This window comes from Vipera ursinii (genome assembly GCF_947247035.1).
Source record: "Vipera ursinii genome assembly, chromosome: 1".
Taxonomy (NCBI): domain Eukaryota; kingdom Metazoa; phylum Chordata; class Lepidosauria; order Squamata; family Viperidae; genus Vipera; species Vipera ursinii.
Genome location: NC_139512.1, coordinates 5965338 through 5990402, shown reverse-complemented (window position 1 = coordinate 5990402; position 25065 = coordinate 5965338). Strand labels below are relative to the sequence as shown.

General features: G+C 43.1%; 1 protein-coding gene across 1 annotated transcript; it reads right to left on the bottom strand.

Moving 5' to 3' along the window:
• Positions 1-7662: 7662 nt before the first annotated feature.
• On the bottom strand, positions 7663-19542 carry LOC310632228 (uncharacterized protein; the record flags this gene model as incomplete). Its single annotated transcript, XM_083349285.1, has 5 exons — positions 7663-8022; positions 8625-8741; positions 10498-10643; positions 11425-11568; positions 19500-19542. The coding sequence occupies 5 exons, from the start codon at positions 19540-19542 to the stop codon at positions 7672-7674; spliced, it is 801 nt and encodes a 266-aa protein (XP_083205411.1). The 3' UTR covers positions 7663-7671.
• Positions 19543-25065: the final 5523 nt, after the last annotated feature.

The following is a 25065-nucleotide window of genomic DNA, read 5'->3' as shown; positions in this document are numbered from 1 at the left end:
CGATCAGAGAATGTCGACTGGTGGCCCCCAGGGGGAGGGCGTTCTCTGTGGGCGCGCCAGACCTGTGGAACCGCTTGCCGGTTGAGCTCCGGATGGCCCCCGACCTTCGCTCCTTCTGATGCGATCTAAAAACCTATTTATTTGAACAAACTGTCCTGGTCTGATGGGTTCAGGGTTTGGGTTTGGGTTTTAAGATAGCTTTTAACTATTGTATTATATCGGGCATAATTATTTAATCTTTTTTAACTTTTGTACTTTGTATTTGATATTTATTGCCCTGTACACCGCCCTGAGTCCTTCGGGAGAAGGGCGGTATAAAAATTTAATAAATAAATAAATACTTTGATATACTCATGTAAGACCACTGATTCACATGCTTCACTGGTTGCCAGTTTGCTTCTGATGTGATTCAAGGTGCTGGTCACTACTTAGGAAGCCCTATGCCCCACAGGGCTTGGTTACTTGATTACTGGTTACCTATTAGGATTTTAAAAGACCCTAAAGATCTGACCCTTCACCTAGGCCAAGGGTAGGCAACCTTGGTTCTTTTATGACTCGTGGACTTCAACTCCCAGAATTCCTGAGCCAGCATGGTTCAGCTTGGAAACCTCTCCATTTCTCCTCAGCATGGCTGGCTCAGGAATTCTGGGAGTTGAAGTCCACGAGTCATAAAAGAACCAAGGTTGCCTACCCCTGGCCTAGGCCTTTGGAGAGGATAACTGATGCTCCTTTCTTCCTTTCTGTACTCATCTGCCATCGTTGTCCCTTCGTCTTGTACTGTTTTAATATTATTTTTAATATTTTAATATTTTTTTAAGGTTTTAACAATTGTAAACTGCCTGGAGTTGCTGGGAGTTAGGCAGCATATGAATTTAATATATGGTTGGTCACACAGTCAGCTGTATATTTAAACTGGATTTGGCATTTTTATCTACCTATCGAGTCCTTCCCAAAGAACCTATCGGCAGATGTTGGTGTTCGATATTAAAGATATTATCACAGGATGTAAGCTGCACCAGATAGAGCTACCTTTTCCAATTGACTAATGGGGATTTGGTTAATGCCGACAGTGTTTGAAGTGATGCTCCAGATGTTCTGGGATTCCATCCAAAGCATCTACTATTACTAGTACTATCTTTTGACATTAATTAATTATTATATACATTTAGTTAGTTACAATAATAATAATAATTTAAACTTGGGTTAATGTTAAAAAGCAAACATGGCTAAATGACAGCATGTCATCACCTGGATTGATTTTGAAAAAGGTAAGCAATCTCAGGTCTGGTAAATACTTGAATGGGAGAGGACATTGAGACAATATCTAAAAAGACAACCATGATTATCTGGTTCTCTACTGTTGGGAAGAAAATTACAGGAACGTGTTAACTAACTGCGTGGATCTGAACTTGATCCAAGGATGGACTTTTCCTTTAACCGGAGAAGAGGGAATGATCAGTGGTTGTTTCCCCATCACCCATTCCCCAATTCAGACAGGAATGACCCCCCCACTTTTATGACCTTTTGAAGAATATGGATAGTCCCTGAATTACGACCATCATGGAGCTGTAAATGCGGACATGTTGCTAAAGTGTGGTCATGTGACTGCGGAATGGATAGACAACTGTTAGAACTTCAGATCCAGGTTGTAAGCCCCCCTTTTTTGGGTCCATCATAACTTCAAACAGTCACTAAGTGACCGGTTGTAAGTTGGGGATTACCTGTAGTTAAGACATAGCTCTTCTAAGAAGGCCTTTGGAGATTAACAGGTGTAGTAAGATGTGCATCGTGATTTATATTATTAGCAATATTTTATGGTGATGATATGGTGATGCTGGTGATGACCTATAAAGCCCTAAATGGCTTGGGTCCGGGATATCTGAGGGAACACCTGATGCCGGCATCAAGTTCCCTTCGTCCAGTGCGCTCCCACAGGGAGGGTCTTCTCAGGGTGCCACCGGTAAGAGATTGCCGGCGGACGACACCCAGGGATAGGGCCTTCTCAGTGGGTGTGCCTGCCCTCTGGAACCAGCTGCCCGTGGAGCTGAGGACTGCCCCCGACCTCCGTTCATTCCGCCGGGACCTGAAGACCTGGCTCTTTGAGCTCTCTGGCCCAGGCTGAGAATTTTAATTTTAGTTTTAATTTTAATTTTAACTGGGGTTTTACTTATGCAGGGACAAATATAATTTTTAAATCTGTTTTTAACTTTTGTATTTTTGTTTTTAATCACCCTGTAAACCGCCCTGAGTCCTTCGGGAAAGGGCGGTATATAAATGTTATAAAATAAAATAAATAAATAAAAATATGCCATTGTGAAATAGTTGTACTAGGGGCAACATGATAGCAGTCTTCCAATGTCTCAGAGGCTGCCACAAAGAAGAGGGAGTCAACTTATTTTCCAAACCTCCTGAAGGCAGGGCAAGAAACAATGGATGGAAACTAATCAAGGGGAGAAGCAACCTAGAACTAAAGTCAAATTTCCTGAGAGAACAATTTCCTCACTGGAACAATTTGCCTCCAGACACTGTGAGTGCTCCAAAACTGGAGGTTTTAAAGAAGAGATTGGGCAACCATTTGTCTGAAATGGTACAGGACAGGGGTGTCAAACTGCTGGCCCATGGGCTAGATGCGTCACGAGGAAACCGTGCCCACCCCGTTGCCGGCAATGGGGAAAAAGCTCCGATACGTCGCATGACATCATGTGACGTCGCGAGTTTGACATGTCTGGTATAGGATTTCCTGCCTGAGCAGGGGGTCAGACTAGACGACCTCCAAGGTCCTTTCCAACTCTTGTTATTCTGTTATACTATGCTATGATTGTATTTAAACTTTGTCTAGAACAGTGTTTTTCAAACGTGGTAACTTGAAGCTGTGTGGAATTCAACTCTCAGAACTGATTAAAAGTTGCTAAGGAATTCTGGGTGTTTTTTTTTTTACACTGGCTGGCAAATTCTGGGAAATGAAATCCACACAATTTAAAGTTGCCGAAGCTGAGAAGCGCTAGTTTACAACCTCTGGAGAGGGGTAGTTTATAACTCTTACCAATAAGCATCCCCCCCCTGCGCCACCCCCAGGTAGGTTTTCTTCCCTCCTTTGTCATCTAAAAAAATATTGGAGGACTCCACAAATCTTCCAGAAGGGTCAGGTTGTATACATCTGTTTTAAAATAAAAATGGGTTAGTAGAATTACAAATGCATCTGTCTTCTCATCAACAACTTATTAAAGGATATGCAGTTTGGCCCCAGATATTCACTGACATCACAGGAGAGACTCAGTATGAAACATGAATGGAACTCATAGCATAGGGATACACACATCCCAGTGTCACGGCATGTTTCTGGAATATTTTTAAGCAGCTGTATTTATCTCGCAGGATGTACGACAAGGACTGCCAGTCACCCAGTACTCTTGAAATAGAGGCTGATGCAACCCCCATAAAAGAGTTCCATCCCCGTGCAAAGGGAAAAAATGTCACTGAGATGTTTCTGTAACAGCTGTCACACCCTCCTCTCCTGTAAGTTACGGAAGCACAATGAAGGAGCTAGCAAAGGCCCTCACAGACTGAAAAGGGTGTCCCTTCCTGCTGGGAGCCAGGGAGAATCAAAACCAGTTGCAGCAAAGTGGCTGATGATTTTGCTGTCCCACTGTTTTGCCAAGTGTCAGGACGAAGATCAGATTGGTTCTTTAGGATCTGGAGACAATAAACACTCCTGTAAATAAAGGGATTTTAAGTTTTATTATTAGTTCAAGCAAACAGATTTAAAAGCGTGGCATTAAAAAAAGCATGCATACCAAGCAACGTGATATCCAAATCTCTTATAGGCTGTCGGAAGCTCCTTAATAAGGATAGCAGAGATACCCCAAGGGCGGCCAATTTTCACAATATCCAGGATTAGCTTCCATCCCAAAGCTCCCAGCCAGTGACAACAGCCCCATAGTTTTTATCAAAATTTGATACCATGACTTCACGGCCCTACCATGGTCAGGAAACTGCAAGACCTGCCTTTTTCTGGCTGGCACATGTCTTTGAGATGGGACTCAAAAGTCTGAGACTTTCACAGTGAGAAAAGCTTTGAAGCTACGTGAAGATTACCCAATCACAGTAGAGCTAGAAGGGACCTTGGTGGTCTTCTAGCCCAGGGCTTTTCAACCAGTGGTACGGGTACCACCTGTGGTACATTGGCACCTGGCAGGTGGTACGCGGCCATCCTAGAAAAGTGGTAGTGGGGGAGGGGAATGAGCTGAACCCTACAAGCAGCACCCCACAAGCCTGAGTGAGAGATGGCTGGAACTGCAGGTCTGTCAGGGCTCAGCGGAAGTGTCAGGATCAGCGCCAGGCTCCAGCTGGAGCTCGGCGCTGATCCTGGTGTTTCTGCTGAGCCCAGAAGAAGCACCGATCAGCTGCAATGTTGCAGCATCTCCAGGGTCTTGTGATTTACATTCAGATGCTTGGCAACTGATTCATATTTATGACAGTCACAGTGTCCCAGGGTCATGTGAAGTGACCAAAACCTGCTGCAACCACCCAGCAGATGGGGGGGGGGAAATAAAAACCAAACACCCCCACCCTTCACCCCCACTGCCAATCTTCAACAGAAACGCTCACAACAATGAAAACCTCGGACAGGAGGAAGAGCGCCGCCGGGTGGGCAGGCAGGTGTCTTGCTCGGCTGTGGCTTGGGGGGGACTTTTTTCAGTGCCATTGTAACTTCGAACAGTCACTAAGTGAACTATTGTAAGTCAAGGACTACCTGTACTTCATCACTTTTTTCCTTTTTTTTTTTGGTCATCAAGGTTTTGACACCTTGCTAGGTGACTGGTGATACTCGGATGTTGCCATATCCCAAAAGTGGTACAATGGGTGAGAAGGTTGAAAAGTCCAGCCCCCTGCTCAAACAGAAGACCTATACCAGTGGTCACTAACCTTTGTGGCTCAGCAGCCTGGCCGGGGGGGGCGGGGGGGGAGAGGGGAACTGGGCCACGCAAATGCACACAGTCCTTGTGCGAGCAGCAGGCTGGAATGAGCGGTGGTGTAATATTTCTACATTTTTGAATTGCATCAAACAATGTTATTCTTACTATAGCAGTAAATATATCCAGGTATATACGATATCAATACTCTGGTATAATTTTAATTGTTGTTAATCCAGTATTTGTTAGTCCAGTATTTAATTTTAATGGTAATTGGACCATGCCTGAGTGGGGTCTGTGGTATAAATGACATTTTTGTCTGTATTGAAGCTTAACCTATTTTATTTCCTACCACAAACTGGTGTGAAATCACACTGCCTTTATTCAGAAGTTTTTAAGTTTGCATCCCTCCAAATCAATAATTTTAGGATTCACAATAAAGGGCCTGGGATGTAAATTTTGTTGCTCTACACCACTGTTTGGATTAGAACAGTCCTTCGCAACCTCAGCAATTTTAAGATATGTGGACTTCAATTCCCAGAACTCCCCAGCTAAATTTCGGGGGAAAAGAGACTTTATTAAGCCAAATGGGTTGGTGTTTTTTTTTTTTAGCCTGTTGTACAATGTTGCATGTTGCAAATCATGATCATGTGGTTGCAGGATGCTGCATCTGGATGTAAATGTAAACCAGTTGCCAAGTGCCTGAACTGCAATCATACAGCTGCAGGATAGTATGATGGTTGTAAATGCAAGTTCAGGTTGAACTTGGAGAACTGAAGAAGCTTCTTGGATGAGAAGCAAAATGTTTTTAAGGAAAAAAAGCTAAGAAATTCCAGTTGCCTCTTGAAAAGCACCTTTGGGATAGCCATGACCTGGAAGATTGAGGATTTCCTTAGACAAGGAACAGTTGCTGGAATTGGATAGGTCTAGTTTAATGAAGAGAAGGGGGGATATGATAGCAGTGTTCCAATATCTCAGGGAGTCAAGCTATTCTCCAAAGCGCCTGAAGGCAGGACAAGAAGCAACGGATGGAAACTAGTCAAGGAGAGAAGCAACCTAGAACTAAGGAGAAACTTCCTGACAAGTGAGGACAATTAAGCAGTGGAACGACCTGCCTCCAGAAGCGGTGAATGCTCCAACACTGGAAGTTTTTAAGAAGAGACTGGCCAGCCATTTGTCTGGAATGGTATAGGATTTCCTGCCTGAGCAGGTGGTTGGACTAGATGACCTCCAAGGTCCCTTCCAACTTTATTGTTATTGTTGTTACATTCTGCACTTTTTTCCAAGATCATCCTAATTTTAAACCATTGTTAAATGAACAGTGGTAAGTCAAGGACTATCTGCAATTCATAGGCCAAAATTTGTACCAGGAAAAGAACAGGTAATATTGCCTTAAGAGATAAATTTTGGTTCTTTCCAGAAAAAAATAATCTTCATCAGGAGTATATATACTCTGAAAATGATTTGTATCTTTTTTTACTGCAGTTGGTGGAATATGAGAAGATGGTCCTAAAAGACAGAAACATGCTGATCAAAATTTCTGCCCTTAGGTTTCATGAAATTATCTTTGAAAAGAATCAGGCAAATTGTCCAATATACAAATAAGAAAAATGAAGCTTTATTGCAAAATTTTAAAATAGACAAACAAACAATTATGAAATAGCTTGTTGATGCAACAGCAGCATGGAAAAGGAAGAGTAGCTTTGACACAAAAGTTGAAATTTTTCAGCCAGTCTTCGAAAATCCTAATTATTCTAGAAAGAGAAAAAAGTTAGATTCATTTATTATATAGCATTTCAAGATCTTTTTAAAGGGACATATTTATCAAATTTGTACAGCTGCCCATCTCATGAAGAGAGACTCTGGGAAGTGCACAACAATTGAATAAAACCACAGGTATAAAAACATAAAGAAATAAATAGTATAAAAACAAATTTAGGTAATAGGTTTCTGCACCATTTGGGGAAAAGCACATCCATGTGCATTGCATGCGTAAAGTTTTTGGTTCTAGGTCACTGAAGCTGAATCCATGATGTGTGTCAAAGGTAACACCTGCAGGATCAGGAATATATTTTACAAAACGTGGATAGGAGACAGATGCGCGAATGAAAAAAAAAAGCATTGCTTTTAATTTAGAAGTGGCGGGTTGACTTGAGCTAAGGGGAACAATTGGATTTTTTAAAAATGCCATGGGAGTCAAAGATTGGCCAAAGAGGTGGATGGGTGTATTAAATTAGGGTGCTCTTAACATCTTATTTTTTTCTGCTTAGTCAACTTTGGCTCAAATTGTAGGATTTTCCCCCCTACACTCCACTTCAAACTTCACCCTAACATTTTTATCACCCATTTCTCCACAGGTGCATTTTCCGTACTGCATACAGTTTTTGCTAACAGATTTTCTAAAATAATGCCTTCCGGTACATCATTTGTGGGGTCTTTGGTGCCCTCTGACCTTGATGGTTTTCTTGCAGACATTTCATTACCAAACTAGGTAACACTGTCAGTGTTACGACTGACGATTATGTTACCTAGTTTGCTAATGAAATGTCTGCCAGAAAACCACAAAGCTCAGAGAGCACTAAGGGCTCCACAGTTTAACTCTGAGCTACAAATATTCTCTTCTGTCTATACATCATTTTCATGAAAATATGGTCTTTGTTTAAGGAGGAGAGAAAAGGGGTTGATACTGTTAGATTTGCAGCCCACTTTTGCTCCATGAGATCAAAGTTGTATCTCTTCCGGGTTCTCTGTGCCCAAATCACTCTCTGAGCTGAGATATGGTGACTGGCTCAAAGTCACTCCACGAGGTCACCCCAGATGAAGGGAGCCTTTGATTATAGCAAGCAAAGAGAAAATCCTTACCAGGGGAACTGGCTTCTGTCCAAATCTCTTCGTAGTCATTGCTATCAACAATGTCACTGCCTTGTACGGATGTGGCCCTGATTTCTGTACTTTCCAAGCTCTTTCGGGAGTAGGTGCTATTGCTCGTCAGAAGATGGTGCTCTGGATGTTTGTTGTCATCCCCAGATATTCGTGATGCCACTAGTTCTTTTCTAGCATCTGCTGTTTGGGGTGTTTCTGCTGCAGTGCCCTCTCCATTTTCACCCTGCTGTAAGGGTGGAAACGCATAAGAGTCAGAAGTTAATCACAAGTCTCTCCGTGCTTGGAGAAGAGGATCAGGCTGAGGAATGGCTGGGTACTCCTGTACAGGTAGCCCTCGACTTACAATTGTAATGTAACCTGCCCATTAAGCTCATAAGTCGTGACAGTTGTAAGAAGCAGGTCACCCACCTGACTGACCCACTTTTACAGTCTCTTTTGCAATAGTTGCTAAACTAGTGCTATGGTTTACTGAAGTAAATGCTGTTTTTTGGCAAAAAAAGGCATAAAACAGAGTCATATGCCATGTGACACTGCACCGTGGTTGATAAGTGAACCCATTGTTCGCAGTGGCACAATTTTGCTAAACTGTTGTAAAATATGGTCATGCAACCACAGGGTGATGCAAATGGCTGTGTTACCAAGTGCTCAAAATGCGATCATGTGACTAGAGGGGGCGCGTGCAGTGACCGTCAGAACTTTGAAGCATGGTCATACTTAACTTTTTCCAGGTAGATCACAAGTCAAGGTCTACCTGTAAACAGTGGCTGTGCAGGGTTTGAGCCCAGGCACATGTTGCTAAGACAAGGCAAGGTGCTTAAAAAAATATACCGTTGAAACTGGATCTTCCTTCAGCATCAGTGCACCATCTTTCTCCTCGTACTCCAGATCACCCTCGGTGTCGTTCTGCGACTTATACTCCTCACTGTCACTTTCTGATTTGGTGGGCTGGTAGAAAAGAAATATATTTACAAGACCTGTTCTCCGAAAAAAAGTTCAAATCACTCAACTGCACAAGCAAACAGTGTATAGTAGGAGTAGTCCTTCGGGAAAGGGCGGTATATAAATTTAATAAAATAAAATAAATAAAATAAATAGTAGTAACTAAGTAGGAACATGTGGAATGTTTGGTGCTGTGCGAGTTTGGTTGTTTACTTGCAGATGTTTCATTACCCAGCTGGGTAGCCTCAACCTTGAACAACATCCTCTTCTTTTAATAGTAACATGTTATTCCTGCCACCAATTCATAAAAAAGTCCAAACTGTATATGTATTTAATAACAACATTGGAAGGGACCTTGGGGGTCATCTAGTCCAACCCCCTGCTCAGGCAGGAAACCCTATACCATTACAGACAAATGGCTGTCCAGTCTCTTCTTAAAAACTTCCAGTGTTGGAGCATTCACAGCTTCTGGAGGCAGGTTGTTCCACTGATTAATTGTTCTAACCGTAAATTAATCATTTATTTCTCTTCAAGAAAATAAGGTGTCTCAGTTTGGATTCAAATGTTCTGCTATCCCAGGGTTTGCTAAAGAAATCACAGTTGGCTGATCTTCGTACACAGTGCTAAGCCAAAATATTAAAAACATGTTAATGCAGAGCAATTTATAAACCAGGCATGAATTAAATGCTTGGGTATGGGACTATGCCAGAAAATTGGGGCTACTTACCTGTGTTTGCACATTTTACCAACTCATAGGATGCTTAATCATAGTGTACTGAATTGACCCAATTGTCCAAGTACACACAACACCAATTTAAGCTGATCATCTACTGGCTGGGTTTGTGGAACATAATCCACAATTTACAGCTGAGCATAATGCTCTTTCTAAATACTTCAGTAACTTTCATTTAGAATTACAGGTAGTCCTCGATGTACAACCACTTGTTTACTGACCGTTCAAAGTTACAATGACACTGAACAAAGTGATTTACAACAGGTCTTTCCATTTACAACTGTCACAGCATCCCCAGGTTCACATGATCAAAAGTCAGGTGCTTGGAACCAGTGTGTATTCACAACGGTTGCAGAATCCTGGGATCATGAGATCACCATTTGCAAATTTCCCAGCCAGCTCTGGACAAGCAAAGTTGGAAAGTCAGATTCACTAAAGGACCACATGATTTACTTAGTGATTTGCTTAACAACCAAGGTTGTAAAGAAAGATTGCAAAATCAGGCATGACTCATTTAACAGCCACCTTGTTTATCAACAGAAATTCTGGTCGATTTGTGGCTCTAAGTGACTACCTGTACAAAAAAAAATATCATTTTGCTAGCCTTGTTCTCTGCTCAATTATTTCCCATATAACTGTAAAGACTGTGGGGGATATTCTCAGACAGCTGTTATACAGCAGATACAACCCATTTCTCCTACAAAATGGCACACTTATTAAAAACAGGCAGAAAATGCAAGAAAACAGATTTCTAAATTTATACTTTTTTCTGGTTTCCCTGATGATTACACCTATGAAATAAACATTTTTATTGCAATCCGAATCTGAAGTGTGAGAGAGGCTGATGAAGACTTTGTGTCTGAAGGGCCCCTACTACCAAATTCTGCCAGGGAGTCTCAGGAGAAAAGGATTGAGGGCCTTCAACATTATTTCCCACCTTGCTGGAGACTCTCAGATGGGCCTTAGAAGCAAAGGATGTTGGGTAGCAGGGTTCTTTGGCTGGAGCCAGGACTTTTAGGGTCATAGTACCTCATAGGTGAGATCCTGTGAATCATCATTATCTGGAAGGTCTTTCAGGATTGTATCTATCCAACACTGGGGGTCATCCAGCTCAGCATCTTTCTTCTTCCTTTTACTCCCCCTCTTAGAAGGTGTGCAAGGTGATTTCAATGACTCTGCAAGGGAAGAAAAAGAGTGCTGTGGGGCTGGCAAACACAGGGGTGATTTCTGCACCCACTGATGTCCCAAAGGAAGGCTAAGGAAAGAACCTACTGGGTAAAATCAAAAGGATGTCACACTGGATCAAAAACAGTTGGGCCTAGACTTTGTTACTCCATCATCCAGAAGAGCCTGGTCCAGCAGAGGACACAAATGCGCAATCTTTGCCTTTAAGTGTCTATGGAGATTCTTAGTCATCCAGGTCATAGTTATCCCAAAGGTGCTTTTTCACAAGGCAACTGGACTTTTTTGTTTTTCTTTGAAGATGTTTTGTTTCTCATTCGAGAATCTTCTTCAGCTCTGACTGGACAGTGGGGAATGGAAGGATTTATATTCCTTGCAGACATTCCTTCCATTCCCCACCATCCAAGTCGGAGCTGAAGAATATTGTTGGACGAGAAGAAAAACAAGGAAGTCCAGTCGCCTTGTGAAAAAGCAACTTTGTGATGGAAAACCTCAGCTTTACAAAAGTCAAAAGACTAGAGCAGGGGTCTTCAAACTTGGCTCTTTTATGACTTGTGGACTCCACTCGTGCCTACCCCTGGACTAGTCCAAGCAGCCATCACGATTGTGTACATTCCAGATGAAGGAAAAAAAGCAGGCTGTTGATGTGGCGTTGCTGACTATCCCAACCTAATATAGCTTACAAATTATTGGCTTAGCATTTCTAGAGTTTGGAAAAAGGAGGAGGAAAAGAAAACCATATCCTATTTCCCCACTGGTCTTTTATTGACTTACCTTCAGCTTCAATACTCTGGCACACAGTATGTAAAAAGCCAAGGGCCAACTGAATTCGGACTGGGATGATGGCAAAAAGGATCTGAGCCACTGTGCCCAGACGCTTCATGGCCGGCTGGCGCTTGTTGTCGTCACGAGGTTTCACTGTAAACAGGCAACGAAGCAAACAACACCACCCCCTGAAGAGCCACCGTAGCTGAACAGTAAGGAAACAAAAATGAGTGTGAATAATACGCCAGTCTTGCTAGATGACCGCAAGAAGAAAAGCAAAGTGCCCAAATTTTAAAATGGGCAGGATTTTAGAGAATGAAGCCAAGGAGGAATTTTTGATCCCAAATTCCTCCTTAGCCAAGCAGGTATAGCTGCAAATTCCCCAAGCCACAGTCCTTCATCTTGAACAATCACGGCTATGCTGTATGAATAAGCAAGGATAAAGGTAAAGGTAAAGGTTCCCCCGCACATGCGTGCTAGTCGTTTCCAACTCTAGGGGCCGGTGCTGATCTCCGTTTCAAAGCCGAAGAGTCAGCGTTTGTCCGAGGATGTCTCTGTGGTCATGTGGCCAGCATGACTAGACGCCAAAGGCGCACGGAACACTGTTACCTTCCCACCGTAGTGGTTCCTATTTTTCTACTTGCATTTTTACGTGCTTTCGAACTGCTAGGTTGGCAGAATCTGGGATGAGTAACAGGCGCTCACTCTGTTACGCGGCACTCGGGATTCGACCCACCAAACTGCCGATCTTCTGATTGACAAGCTCAGCGTCCTAACCCACTGAGCCACCGCGTCCCTTGAGTAAGCAAGGATACTATCCTGTTAATCTGAATTCTAATCTTTCCCATGAAGGAGTCTGGCTAGATCAGACAAGATGTCCAATAAAGACATCCTGTTGCCCATCTCTAGGAAGTTTACAATGTGACAGCAACAGTTTTTCTGTGAAACCATTAACTTGACATTCAGAGATCAATGGCTGTGTTCAAACCCTGCTTATTCAGGCTGTACTGAATAAACCGTATTGCCTGGCTTCACATCAGTATGTTTTACAAATCGCCAAAGCTGTATTCACAAATCATCACTCAGCAAAACATTATCACTTAGCAAAATGTGCAAACCCAAACAATTCATCCTGTTTTTTTTAAAAAACAAGCCATTTCTTCTAGTAGCTGTCAGCTCCTGCAAGGGACAGAGATCTAAATGAAAACATCTTGGGAACCTTCATTTGAGAACATGCAGGGAAGGAGATTTACTATTTTCCTTAGAATTTAAGTCCATTGCTAAACTTTATTACTATTACAATCCATCTCCCCCACCCCAGAATTCAGCTGGACCTTTCTCTAATTTAAGTCTATTATTCTGTGTCCTGCACTTGGGATAATAAAAAACAAGCCTTGTTTGTAGGATCCATTCAAGAAATATCCCATTTCTCCTTTCCCCCCTAATCTCCCCACTATTTGCAAACAAAGAGCAGTTACAACCCAACATAAGGGACAGGTATGTGTGTTTAAGTTCAAATGAGCCCTGGTGATCAAGGTATTTGCAAATTATAAAAGGCAATTAGCATAGAAAAAGACAAATCTGGTTTCTCTCTATAACTCTCATTCTAAATTTACTTTGTTCAGAAACTCTGTGGAAGCAAAAGGATTTTGAAGAGGCAAAATGGAAAGAATATTGATGCTTTTGAACTTTGGTATTGGAGAAGACTCCCGAGACAAGAAAACCAACCAATGGGTCATTGAATAAATCAGCCCAGAGTTCTCCCTTCAGGCACGAATGACCTGGCTCAGATTATCCTACTTTATTAAACAAAGACCCAGATATCTCTGGAGAAGTTCCAAGGCTGGGAAAGGTGGAAGGATGACCAGCAACAATTGTGGATTGACTCAGTTACAGTGGTGACAAGTGCACTGTTGGTAAACTTAAAAGGCCAGGGTGGGGACAGATCATTTGGAGAAAATGCACATGGTCACAAACAGTGAACCATCACTTGATGCCATGTACAGGTAGTCTTTGACCTAGGACCACAACTGAGCCCCGCATTTTTGTTGCTAAGTGAGACATTTGTTATGTGAGTTTTCCCCCATTTTACAACCGTTCTTGGCACAGTTGTTAAGTGAATGACGGCAGTTTGTTAAAAGTTAGTAATCCGGTTGTAAAATGAATCTGGCTTCCCCATTGACTTTGCTTGTCAGCAGGTCTCAAAATATGATCACATGACCCCAGGACACGGCAACCACCCTAAATATGAGCCAGTTGCCAAGCATCTAAATATTAATCACACAATAGGGATGCTGCAATGGTCCTAAAGTGTGGAAAATGGTCATAAATCACTTTTTCCAGTGCCATTGTAACTTTGAATGCTCACTAACCCAAAAGGTTGCAAGCCGAGAACTACCTGTAGTCAATCAAGCTTCTAATCTCAGATTCTTAAAATTTACCATCAGCTCTAGGATGCCCTGTAAAAGAACCCAACCCCAACTAGGACACTCTTCAAATGTGTGGATTTTTAACTTTCAGAATTCCCTTGCCAGCCTGGCCATTGTTAAGAATTATGGGAGTTTGTTTATTTATTTATTTAATTGAATTTCTATACCGCCCTTCTCCCGAAGGACTCAGGGCGGTGTACAGGGCAATAAAAGTACTACATACAAAAGTTAAAAGTAAGATTAAATTAATTTAGCCCTAACAATAAATAGTTAAAAATACCCCAAACCCTAGACCAGGGTTGAAGTCCACACATCTGAAACATGCCCACCTTAGAGAAAACAGGGTAATCTAAAAGGCACGGCAGGGTTAGGCCCTTTTGCCAAGTGTCCAGCTTCCAGAAAATGGGGGCAAACATCCAGGAAACCCTAAAACAACAACAACAACAAAGTTATTTCTTACTAATTTTCCAAAACACCACCTAGGATACTGGCTGAAAATGCAAGCCTGACCAGAGATTGTTTTGTTGCCCCAAACTTCAACCTCTTCCCACTTTCCAGAGCAATTATTTCCCCCCCCCCACAACACCACCACTGAAATCCAAGGGGGGGGGCAACTTACCAGAAATTTCAGTGGGCTCAACCAGTCTATTTTAAAACATACTTTCCAGGAGGCTTCTGGGCTTTCTTTGAGGGGGAACGCAGAAATCTCCTAGAGGAAGAAGGAAATCAGCTGCTGACACAAAGACATTTAAGAAGCTTGCAAGCAATTACGTCTGATGATTCAGAACACCTGCTGGGTCAATGAGCCATTACAAGCTATTTTGAGAGGGTGCAAAAAACGTACTCATTGTTCTGAATAATTTAGAGCAGTGTTTCTCAACCTTGGCAATTTAAGATGCATAGACTTCAACTCCCAGAATTCCCCAGCCAGCATGCTGGCTGGAGAATTCTGGGAGATGAAGTCCACACTACTTAAAATTGCCAAGGTTGAGAAATGTTGGTTTAGAGGGGGGATTCCCCCCTCCCAAAAAAACCCAAAAGAGAATATAGAAGTTCTTCCTCCAACCCACTCAATTCCCCAGGCAGCGTTACTGGTTGTTTGTTGGAATGACTGATGAGAAGAATGTGCACTCTGCATATGCTTGATAGGTACCTTTGTTCCTCGAGGAGCGAAAATGCATTTCAGTGATCAACATCAGGGCCAATTCCAATTTTAAACTTTAAAAGTTACCAGATTCTTACCAGCTGTGCTATTATAAGTGACCTGATAAAAATTAAATACAGCTTTACAATTTTAATAACCAAAATACACAAATGACTAAAACCATGTCATGTGCCCCTCCATTTCTAGCCTTTAATATTTACAACAAATTTAGCTTTCAATGAATCTAGTGATAATCTGGACCCAAGCAGCTTCTCCTGTAATCAGAAGAGGGGGCACTTTAGAAATGATTCTAAATTGTATTACAATTTTTAAAGGGACAGGTTGGTACTCAAAATATCTACTACTTAAATTGCACTTTTGCACATGCCACTTTTTTTTTTTAAAAAAAGCATCCTATTACCGGTAACTCTTTTCCTCCTAATGTAGAGGGTGTTCTATTTAACTATTTAAGCTATTTAAGAATCCTCTTGCCAAAGAGAACACCACTTTTAGTATAAGGTAAAGCTTCAGACCCACATGTGAAGTTCCAAGTTTTTATTTTTTTAAAACAATAGTTTTATACCCCAGAGTGCATACAGTGGTCCCTCGACCACCCCTATGAAGGGGGTTGGGCTGAAAGTGTGACTGGCAGATAGTCACCTAAGAAGCAACCATGGTTGAATAGGTGGTCTTGAACCAGGGTCTCGCCCAATGGTGGGATTCAGCCGGTTTGCACCACTTCGGCAGAACCGGTAGCTAATTTTTTTGTTGCCCAGGCCCAGAATGGACTTGCAAAAACAGCATCCACACAGAGAACCGGTTGTTCACATATTTGAATCCCACCACTGGTCTCACCTCAGTCCAACATCTTCACAAATAGACCCAAATGGCTCTTGGGACTGCCCCAAATTCAGCCAATGAGCTCAATGGCTGAAAAAAAGATTAGTACCTCTATCTCTCCATTCTTAGTTCATTACCTTCACCACTGCACCATTCTGGCTCTTGGGTGGAGAGGGAGGGACTAACCCAAATTCAGCCAATGAGCTTTGGTGGTTGAAGGAGGAACTTTTACCCGAGTGTCTCCATTCCTAGTCCAGCACCTTTCCCATCGTACTGAAATGTATTGGGCTTTGTTTTACTGATTGTATCACGTGGGTTTGATTGCTGGAAGGTTGCTTTAGCAGGGAACTGGCTAACGGCTCCCAGCTCCCCAGACAACGCACCTCCAGCGCCGCCATTGGCTGCTTCTAGGGTGGCAGTCGGTTGCTTTAAACCTATTGGCCCACCCCATAGAGGCCAGGGTATAAATACTGTAGCTGCAGTGGGAGCCCTGTTCCCCAGTTCGGTTCCTGCAAGCAAATAAAGAATGTTCCTGACTGAACTCACTTGCCTCGTCTCTCAAGCAACAAACTCAGTACACAACAGTACCATCTTGGTTCTTGAACTGAGGGGGAACTAGCTCACAGCCCTCCCCCCCTCCCGGGAGCCTCTGTGGCTGCGGAGCAACAAGAACCTCAAATTCCTTGCTCTTAATTCAATACCTTCTCCCAACAGGCCTTGGGCTGAGAAAGAGGTTTTAATAATAATAAAGTTGGAAGGGACCTTGGAGGTCATCTAGTACAACCCCCTGCTTAGGCAGGAAACCCTATACCGTTTCAGACAAATGGCTCTCCAGTCTCAAAAACTTCCAGTGTTGGAGCATTCACCGCTTCTGACGTTGACCCCAAATCCCTCTATGGGGCTTCCAGGTCCAACAGGGGGCTTGAACCTAGATCTCACTATTCCTAGTCCAGCACCTTCCCCATTACAGCACCGGACTTTGGGGCCGAGAGGGAAAGACTAGCCCAAACCCTTCCCCTTCAACTCGAGCTCTAAGCATATACCAACAGCACCATTGTTTGCTGAAGTGCCTGTCACAAACTTCTTCTATTCTCCTCTCCAATAGTATAAATGCAATAATAATACCTGGGACAAGGAACGTTTCCCCTTCTGCTCCATCGTAAAAAAAACAAATCAAACAAAGTTGAAGCTTTCAATTGGGTTTAAATAGACCCAGCCCCAGGTGCAATCCTTCCAGCGTTAGTTAGCCAGCTTCACTTTGATCCTGATCCTCAAAATACTTAAGGATAGGTTGCAATAAAGGCGCTGCAAATAAGGGTTAGGTGTATACCAGGTGCTAAATTCTGAAATACTAACCCTTGTGAATGCAGCTGGGAGATCTTTAATTGGCTTATAATTAAGCAACCGTGCACAAGAATGTCTGAAATGTCTGACCTGCAATCAAACAGGGAAGGTGGTTTTAGTCTGATGGTTTATAATCCTGAAACTCTCTTCTGGGCTGTTACATTTACGAAGTTTGGGCAGTGGAATATTATTTGGCTAGAGCAGGGGTCTTCAAACTTGGCCCTTTTATGACTTGTGGACTTCAACTCCCAGAATTCCTTAGCCAGCGTGCCTGGCTGAGGAATTCTGGAGTTGAAGCCCACAAGTCATAAAAGGGCCTAGTTTGAAGATCCCTGATTTAAGTCTTTGCTGAATATATTACATGCTGGACGCAGTTGGCAATGGCTGTATGCAGATTGCCTAATTGCCTGCTGGTTCTATGAAAGTCTAATGATAGTGGGTATGTTTGCATGAAATATTTTGTGTGTGTTTTTCAATCAGTTTTTGATTCCTGTCTGCTGACTGGACAAATTCCTTCAGTTTTTTTTACAAGAATTGGGAAGTGGTTTACCATTGCCTCTTTCCTAGGGCTGAGAGGGAAGAACTGGCTTCGTGCCTAAGGCAGGACAAGAATTCATATTTACCTGTGCTTTACTCCACCCAGATTTCTGAGTTCAAACATAATATTCTACATCTTAACTATCTCAGCTGCATTGTTTGACAACTAGGATAAAGGGAGTTGGGTAATTTAGAACTGAATACATTCTCAGAAAAAAAGGGTGAAGAATCCTTCCTTTTGGTTGAACTCAACTCCCGCTTTGGGAATTACTAGCAACTTTTCTTTGTTTTCTTTTTTTTTGCATATTTTAAATTCTATTTCTCGGTTACTTGAGATCCCACTCAATAACTTAATCAGATAATAACCTCATCCTTTAGTAACTAACATTCACCTATCCACCCCGTCCAACGCCAGCCTGAAAAAAAAAAGAAATTTAAACCTAGATGTATTTTAGAAGTCATTTAGTGATGTTTGGGTGAAGATAAGAGTGGCAAGGAAAGCAAAAGGCCTCTAGGAGATTAATTTCTGAGCCTAGATCAGGGGTCTTCAAACTTTGGCCCTTTTATGACTTGTGGACTTCAACTTCCACAATTCCTCAACCAGGCACGCTGGCTGAAGAATTCTGGGAGCTGAAGTCCACAAGTCATAAAAGGGCCAAGTTTGAAGACCCCTGGAATACAGCCCATTAAAAAACAACAGGTTTTGAAGATTGTTCCTAATCAAATACTTATTCATTATTCATTCATTTCAGTGATTTATAAATCTGTGGAATGTCTGGCTTTCAAGACTCCTGACAGTTTACAATATTAAGAACCAATAAAAACATCCTTTCACTTATAAATCAAATTGCTAGAATAATGATCTCACAGTGACTCTAGATGGTATGCAAGATTAGAACAGGCATACAGTGTAAACCAGAGATATTAACATAGAGATGCATATGGGTAGCTCTTGACTTACAACAGTTCATTTAATGACCGTTCAGAGTTAAGGTGGCATTGAAAAAAGCGACTTATGACCATTTTTCACACTGACCATTGCAGCATCCCCATGGTCACGTGATCGAAATTCAGATGCTTGGCAACTGGCTCATATTTATGACGGCTGCAGTGTCCCGGGGTCGTGTGATCCCCTTTTGCAGCCTTCTGACAAGCCAAGACATTGGGAAGCCAGATTCATTTAATACCGTGTTACTAACAATTGCAGTGATTCACTTAACAGCTGTGGAAAGGTCGTAAAGTGGGGGCAAAATTCACTTAACAACTTTCTTGCTTAGCCAAAGAAATTTTGGGCTCACTTGTCGTCATAAGTCGAGGACTAACTGTATTGGCATTTTGGGTTTGAGTTTTCTTCTTCTGGACTCCCTCGAAAGACTCACATTACCCACCCACCCCCATCTATCCTTGTAGGATTTATTTTTCATTGTCCGGAACAAGTTCTTACTCATTTGAGGAGCTGCTTCTGCTCCTTCTCCTGCTCCTCCTGCTCCTCCATTAATGCACAAGGTCCGGTTTAGCTCTGAACTGGTTTTTGGTTAGGAATGTTTGCTGACCTTTAAGGATAATCCACCTTCCTGTTACATAAAACCCGTTCTTCCATTTCTTGCACTTTGGAACAATTGAAAACAGGTTGTGTTTTGTGACCTTTTGTGTGATATCCATTTTGGTATTTGAAAAATGGTTTCATGTCCTTGTTCAATTTTGTTCAAGTTGATTTCCTGGTGAAAAGAAGATGGGGGTGTGTGTCACAGATCCTTTTCTAATTTTTTCCTGGTTTTGAAGTGACTCACCTTTTTTTTCTTTGCTGACACCTCCTCCGGGCTTCTGGGCCATGTTCCACAATGCCGTTGTTGGTCTCTTTGCATCTTCTTGCACCTGTCTCCAGGTGAAAAAACCCATCCTTCTCCTAGTTCATCTGCTTAAGCATCCCCTTGTAGACCATTTACCTTGAGAAAGCATAAAGGGTGCAACTCGGCAGTTGGGGCACAGGGTGATAGGACTCCGCCTGCTTGCTGCAGGATGCACCATGCCTAAATGAGGAGCATCACAACTCCAGCACTTGGAGACACTCCGTGGCTGCAGACGTCACTGGAGCAAGGAGATCTGAAGCGAAGTGTATAAAAAGAGGCTGAGCTTCACAGAGAGAAGGTCAAATGGGCTGTGGAGCAGTCTGATGAGTCAGGAGGGACGGCTGGCAAGAATCTGTGATTTTTCAAGGAAAAACATGACCTTCCAGAACCAAGCACGATCCATCAGCAGCTCTCCCACAAGGCAACGTTCTGGGGATTTTTTCAGGTATATGGTGACTCCAGATCGTATCCCTGAATTCACCATCCCTTCCTTGGACCTTCTGGACGAGCATAGGCACTTGGGCAAGGTGAAGGCTCTGGAACAGATGTCGAGGAACACAATCAAGGACTGTCACTGCTTTCCACAAGGCTCCTTCCTGACCTGCTGCTCCAGAGTCGAGTTAGATCTGGGGGTGAACGATATACCTGCTGATTCTGTCACCCAAGCTGCTTTGTCTCTGCCCCATTTGCCCAAGATCATCACTCCTTACGGCTTTGTGTCGCTGGGACAAAGTCCCCATGTCACCAAAGAAGAGGCCCTCTTTTTCCAGTTTGGTTTGGCTTCCTCCAGGGACCCGAACACACAGAGAGATTTGGACACACATGGAGGCTACCGATTCCACAGCGATGGTGACAGTGTGCAGGCAGCTTGCACAAATATCAGCCTGAGGGACCACTGTCCATACCGTGCCCAAGTGGTTAGCCAAGCTCGCCTCTCCGAAAGCAATTCTAGCTCAATAAAGAATGGGTACAGACTGAAACTTTCAGATGCTGGGGAAGTACAGGATGCGGATGTCTTTTCCAAACCAGCGGCCTTCTTAGCAACAACTTGCTCCAATCTTGATTGCCCCAGCCTGTCTTTGCAGAAATCCCTCAAAACCCAGTTCCAAAAGATCCTGAAGAAACACTGTGCTCATCTCGGGAATCTCAAAGGGATGAAAATGCCTTCTCGGTATCCAACAACAGATGCTACTTGCCATTCTAAGGAGTCCGAAACCTGGGCTGTGTGTAAAAAATAGCTGAATGTTTCAGAAGTTGGATATAACATTTCAAAATGTTAATAATTGCCGTGCTCAGTAAAATTTATCTTCTCTCTCTCTCTCCGGCAGTCTCTCAAACAGATGTAAATAGGCCAGCTTGAGGCAGAGGAACAGCCAGGTGGGGCACTTCAATTGCAATCTGAAATTAAATGATGAAATACCCTCCCTCCCTTCCTCATTTCATTCCCTTCCAATTCTATCCTTCCTTCCTTCCTTCCTTCCTTCCTTCCTCCCTCCCTCCCTCCCTCCCTCCCTCCCTCCCTCCCTCCCTCTCCTATCCTAACTTACCCTACTCTTCCTTTCTATTATTTCCTTTCATTTCCTTCCTTCCTTCCTTCCACCCTACCCTACCCTACTCTTCCTCTTCCTTCCTTCCTTCCTTCCTTCCTTCCTTCCTTCCTTCCTTCCTTCCTTCCTTCCTTCCTTCCCCCACCCAGCCTACCCTACCTTACCATACTCTCTTTCTATTCCTTCCTTCCTTCCTTCCTTCCTTCCTTCCTTCCTTCCTTCCTTCCTTCCTTCCTTCCTTCCTTCCCCCACCCAGCCTACCCTACCTTACCATACTCTCTTTCTATTCCTTCCTTCCTTCCTTCCTTCCTTCCTTCCCCCACCCAGCCTACCCTACCTTACCATACTCTCTTTCTATTCCTTCCTTCCTTCCTTCCTTCCTTCCTTCCTTCCTTCCTTCCTTCCCCCACCCAGCCTACCCTACCTTACCATACTCTCTTTCTATTCCTTCCTTCCTTCCTTCCTTCCTTCCTTCCTTCCTTCCTTCCTTCCTTCCTTCCTTCCTTCCACCCTACCCTACTCTTCCTCTTTCTAGTCCTTCCTTCCTCCACACCCTACCTTACCCTACTTTACCCTACTCTTCCTCTTTCTAGTCCTTCCTTCCCCCACACCCTACCTTACCCTACCTTCCCCTACTCTTCCTCTTTCTATTCCAACCTTTCTCCACCCACCCACCCACCCAACCTTACCTTACCCTACTCTTCCTCTTTCTATTCCTTCCTTCCTTTCTTCCACCCTACCTTACCCTACTCTTCCTTTTTCTATTCCGTCCTTTCCCCACCTACCCACCCACCCACCCTACCTTACCTTACCCTACTCTTCCTCTTTCCATTCCTTTCTTCCTTCCACATGGAACTTCTTGGTGTCCATCCGCAGCTTTGATCGTTAGATTTCCCTGTTCCCTTTTAATCCAGGAATAACAAAGGCCTGCAAGCAGTGATTACAGCTGGATCCCACCCCACTGCAATTGCAAGAGATTCACCATTTCCCATCTTTGCATTTCTGACAGACTCTATGACTTCGATATTATCCCAATAATAACTTTTGAGTTAATTGGCAGCATAGGAAGAGAAAACCAGATCCACCCTGGGTCAATAGTTAAATACTGTATATGTAAAAGGGAAGATTGTAATGAATGATGTGAACATTTGTTAAACCACAGTTTGTATCTATGGCTTGTACATCTTCTTAACTACGACTCTGTGGGTTGTCTATGCCTGCGTGGGTGGGGAGGGAGTTCTGGCTCCTGAACTTAGAGGGTTGGGCTGAGAACTCTGGTTGAATCAATTGTGTAATATTTTGTTTACCTACTTACATAAATATAGTATTACATATGTTTCTTTATAGACAAAGATGTCCTTCCTTAAGAATGGAATTTTTATTCTTGTGCCAGTTTATGCTTGGTGACCAAAAGAATACCGAAAATAAATCAGAAGTAGCAAACAAATATTATTAAAATATATCAGGTTTAATGCAGTTATCCCACTTCTTTTGAATTTGGCTAACTAGACCAATGTTTTTCAAACTTGGCAATTTTAAAATGTGTGGATTTCAACTCCCAGAATTCCCCAGTCAGCATACTGGCTAGGAGAGGCATGTCAAACTGCTGGCCTGTGGGCCGGATGCATTACGCCGAAACTGTGCCTACCCCATTGCTGGCAATGGGGAAAAAGTCGCGATATGTTCACGTTATGTCATGTGACATCATGTGACGTTGCGAGTTTGACATGCCTGGGCTAGGGAATCCTGAAGTCCACAGATCTTCAGGTTAGCAAGAAAAACTGCCCTAGACCAGCAAAGCTTTCTCTTACAATATTTAACTGGTTATAGCAGTGTGTTTCTTAATCTTAGCAACTTTAAGATATGTAGAATTCCAGAATTCCCCACTCAGCATGCTGGCTGGGGAATTCTGGGAGCTGACGTCCACGCATCATATAGCTGTCAAAGTTGAAACATACTGGTTCATAAAATTCATACTCTTTTGGGATCTTCCCTTAACATGCTTAAGCTATCATTAATGTATATTTTGATGTATTGTTGCAATGTTTGCTCCTGCTTGTTTGGTTGCAAGACATCAATGACCCACTGTAATTTGCTAGCTTTAGATTGCTTGGAATCCTCCTGTAGAAATTCTGTTTATATAGCCCTACAGAACAAAGTGTACAGTCCACATGGGCCTTTCTGCTCATGTTAGAAAGGAAATAAGAAACTCTACTCAGAACAAAAAGATATAGAATATATACCAGGTGTGGGGGACCGTGGCTCTTTTATGACTTGTGGACTTCAACTCCCAGAATTCCTGAGCCAGCATGACTGACTCAGGAATTCTGGGAGTTGAAGTCCATAAGTCATGAAAGAGCCAAGGTTCCCCACACCTGGTGTATACCATAGATGGAAACTTATAAATACTGCTATCTACTGGCTGAATGCTGCTGTAGTTGCTGTACAAAATACATTCCAACAATGTATATCAACACTTCCTCTGTTCCTGGGGCCAGAATGGGGTAGAAAACTAACCCTGAAAGAAGATAAGAAAGCAAGGTAACCTCAAAGAAAAACTGGGACATGAAAGCATTGCAGATCCATTGCTGGAAAAGCAGGATAGTAGCTTTGATAGAGAAGTCACGTGATAATGAGAAGAGTGGCATATAAATTTAATAAATAAACAACTGGAACACCATCTGAACACCATCGGCATTGAAAAGAAAATCACCCTCGATCAATTGCAAAAGGCAACTTTACTTGGAACAGCTGATATCCTGTGACAATACCTTTAACACCATCAAACAACATCTGTCTATCCCTGATCCTTGGGAAAGACTCAATAGGTGGATAAAAATGCCAAATTAAGAAATAATATCAATGACCCAGAGTGGAAATAGAAGGAGATTTCTTTGTTAGAAAAAGAGGGCATGAGATATATTCAAGCCTGGGCTAGAAGTTGGAAAACTTCATCTAGCCAATGAACTACAACGGTGAGTCTCAAAATAAGCAAGTTTAAGATTGGTAGACTTCAACTGAAGTCCACCCATCTTAAACTTGATGAGCTTGAGAACTACCGAAATAGAGATTCCCTATGTAATGTATTGGCCTTATCTGTTTAATTCACTTGCTTTATGTCTGACTGTTTGCTTAATGGCTGACCTACTTTCTGTGTGTTATGTAACGGTTGCTGTGCTGAGCTAGACTTGCTGTCTCCTGGCTGTTAAGTAGGTTTGGGGTGGGAAACTGCTACTTTAAACCTATTGGTCGCCGCCTAGAGGCCAACCGTATAAATAGCTACGCAGCAGCTATTAGCTTGCTTCTGTTCTGTTCTGAGTTAGAATAAACTTGTTGCTGTTTGAACATCTTGCAGGGTCGTGCTGAGGAGTTTAACCAACATCTGTCGGACAAAATTGCTCGGATTCGGACCGGTCTGGACTCTGACTGGGCAGAGTCTGACGATCAGGACACGGGTGGTCTTGTTGATATTACCTGGGAGGAGTTTGTTTCTGTGACTCTGGAGGAAGTGGACAGGATTATGGGGCGGCTGAGCTCCACCACATGTTTATTGGACCCGTGCCCTTCCTGGCTGGTTTAAGCAGCCCAGGAGGGGACACGAGGCTGGTTCCAGGCGGTTATATCTGCCTCTTTGAGTGAGGGCAGTTTCCCCGCCGTCTTGAAAAAGACGGTGGTGAGACCTCTCCTCAAGAAGCCTGCCTTGGACCCAGCTGTGTTGAATAACTTTCGTCCGGTCTCCAACCTTCGCTTTCTTGCGAAGGTTGTTGAGAGTGTGGTGGCGCATCAGCTCCCTCTGGTCCTGGATGAAGCGGATTATCTAGACCCGTACCAATCAGGTTTCAGGCCCGGGTACAGCACGGAGACGGCATTGGTCGCTCTGGTGAATGATCTCTGGAGGGCTCAGGACAGGGGACACTCCTCTGTCCTAGTCCTATTAGACCTCTCAGTGGCATTTGATA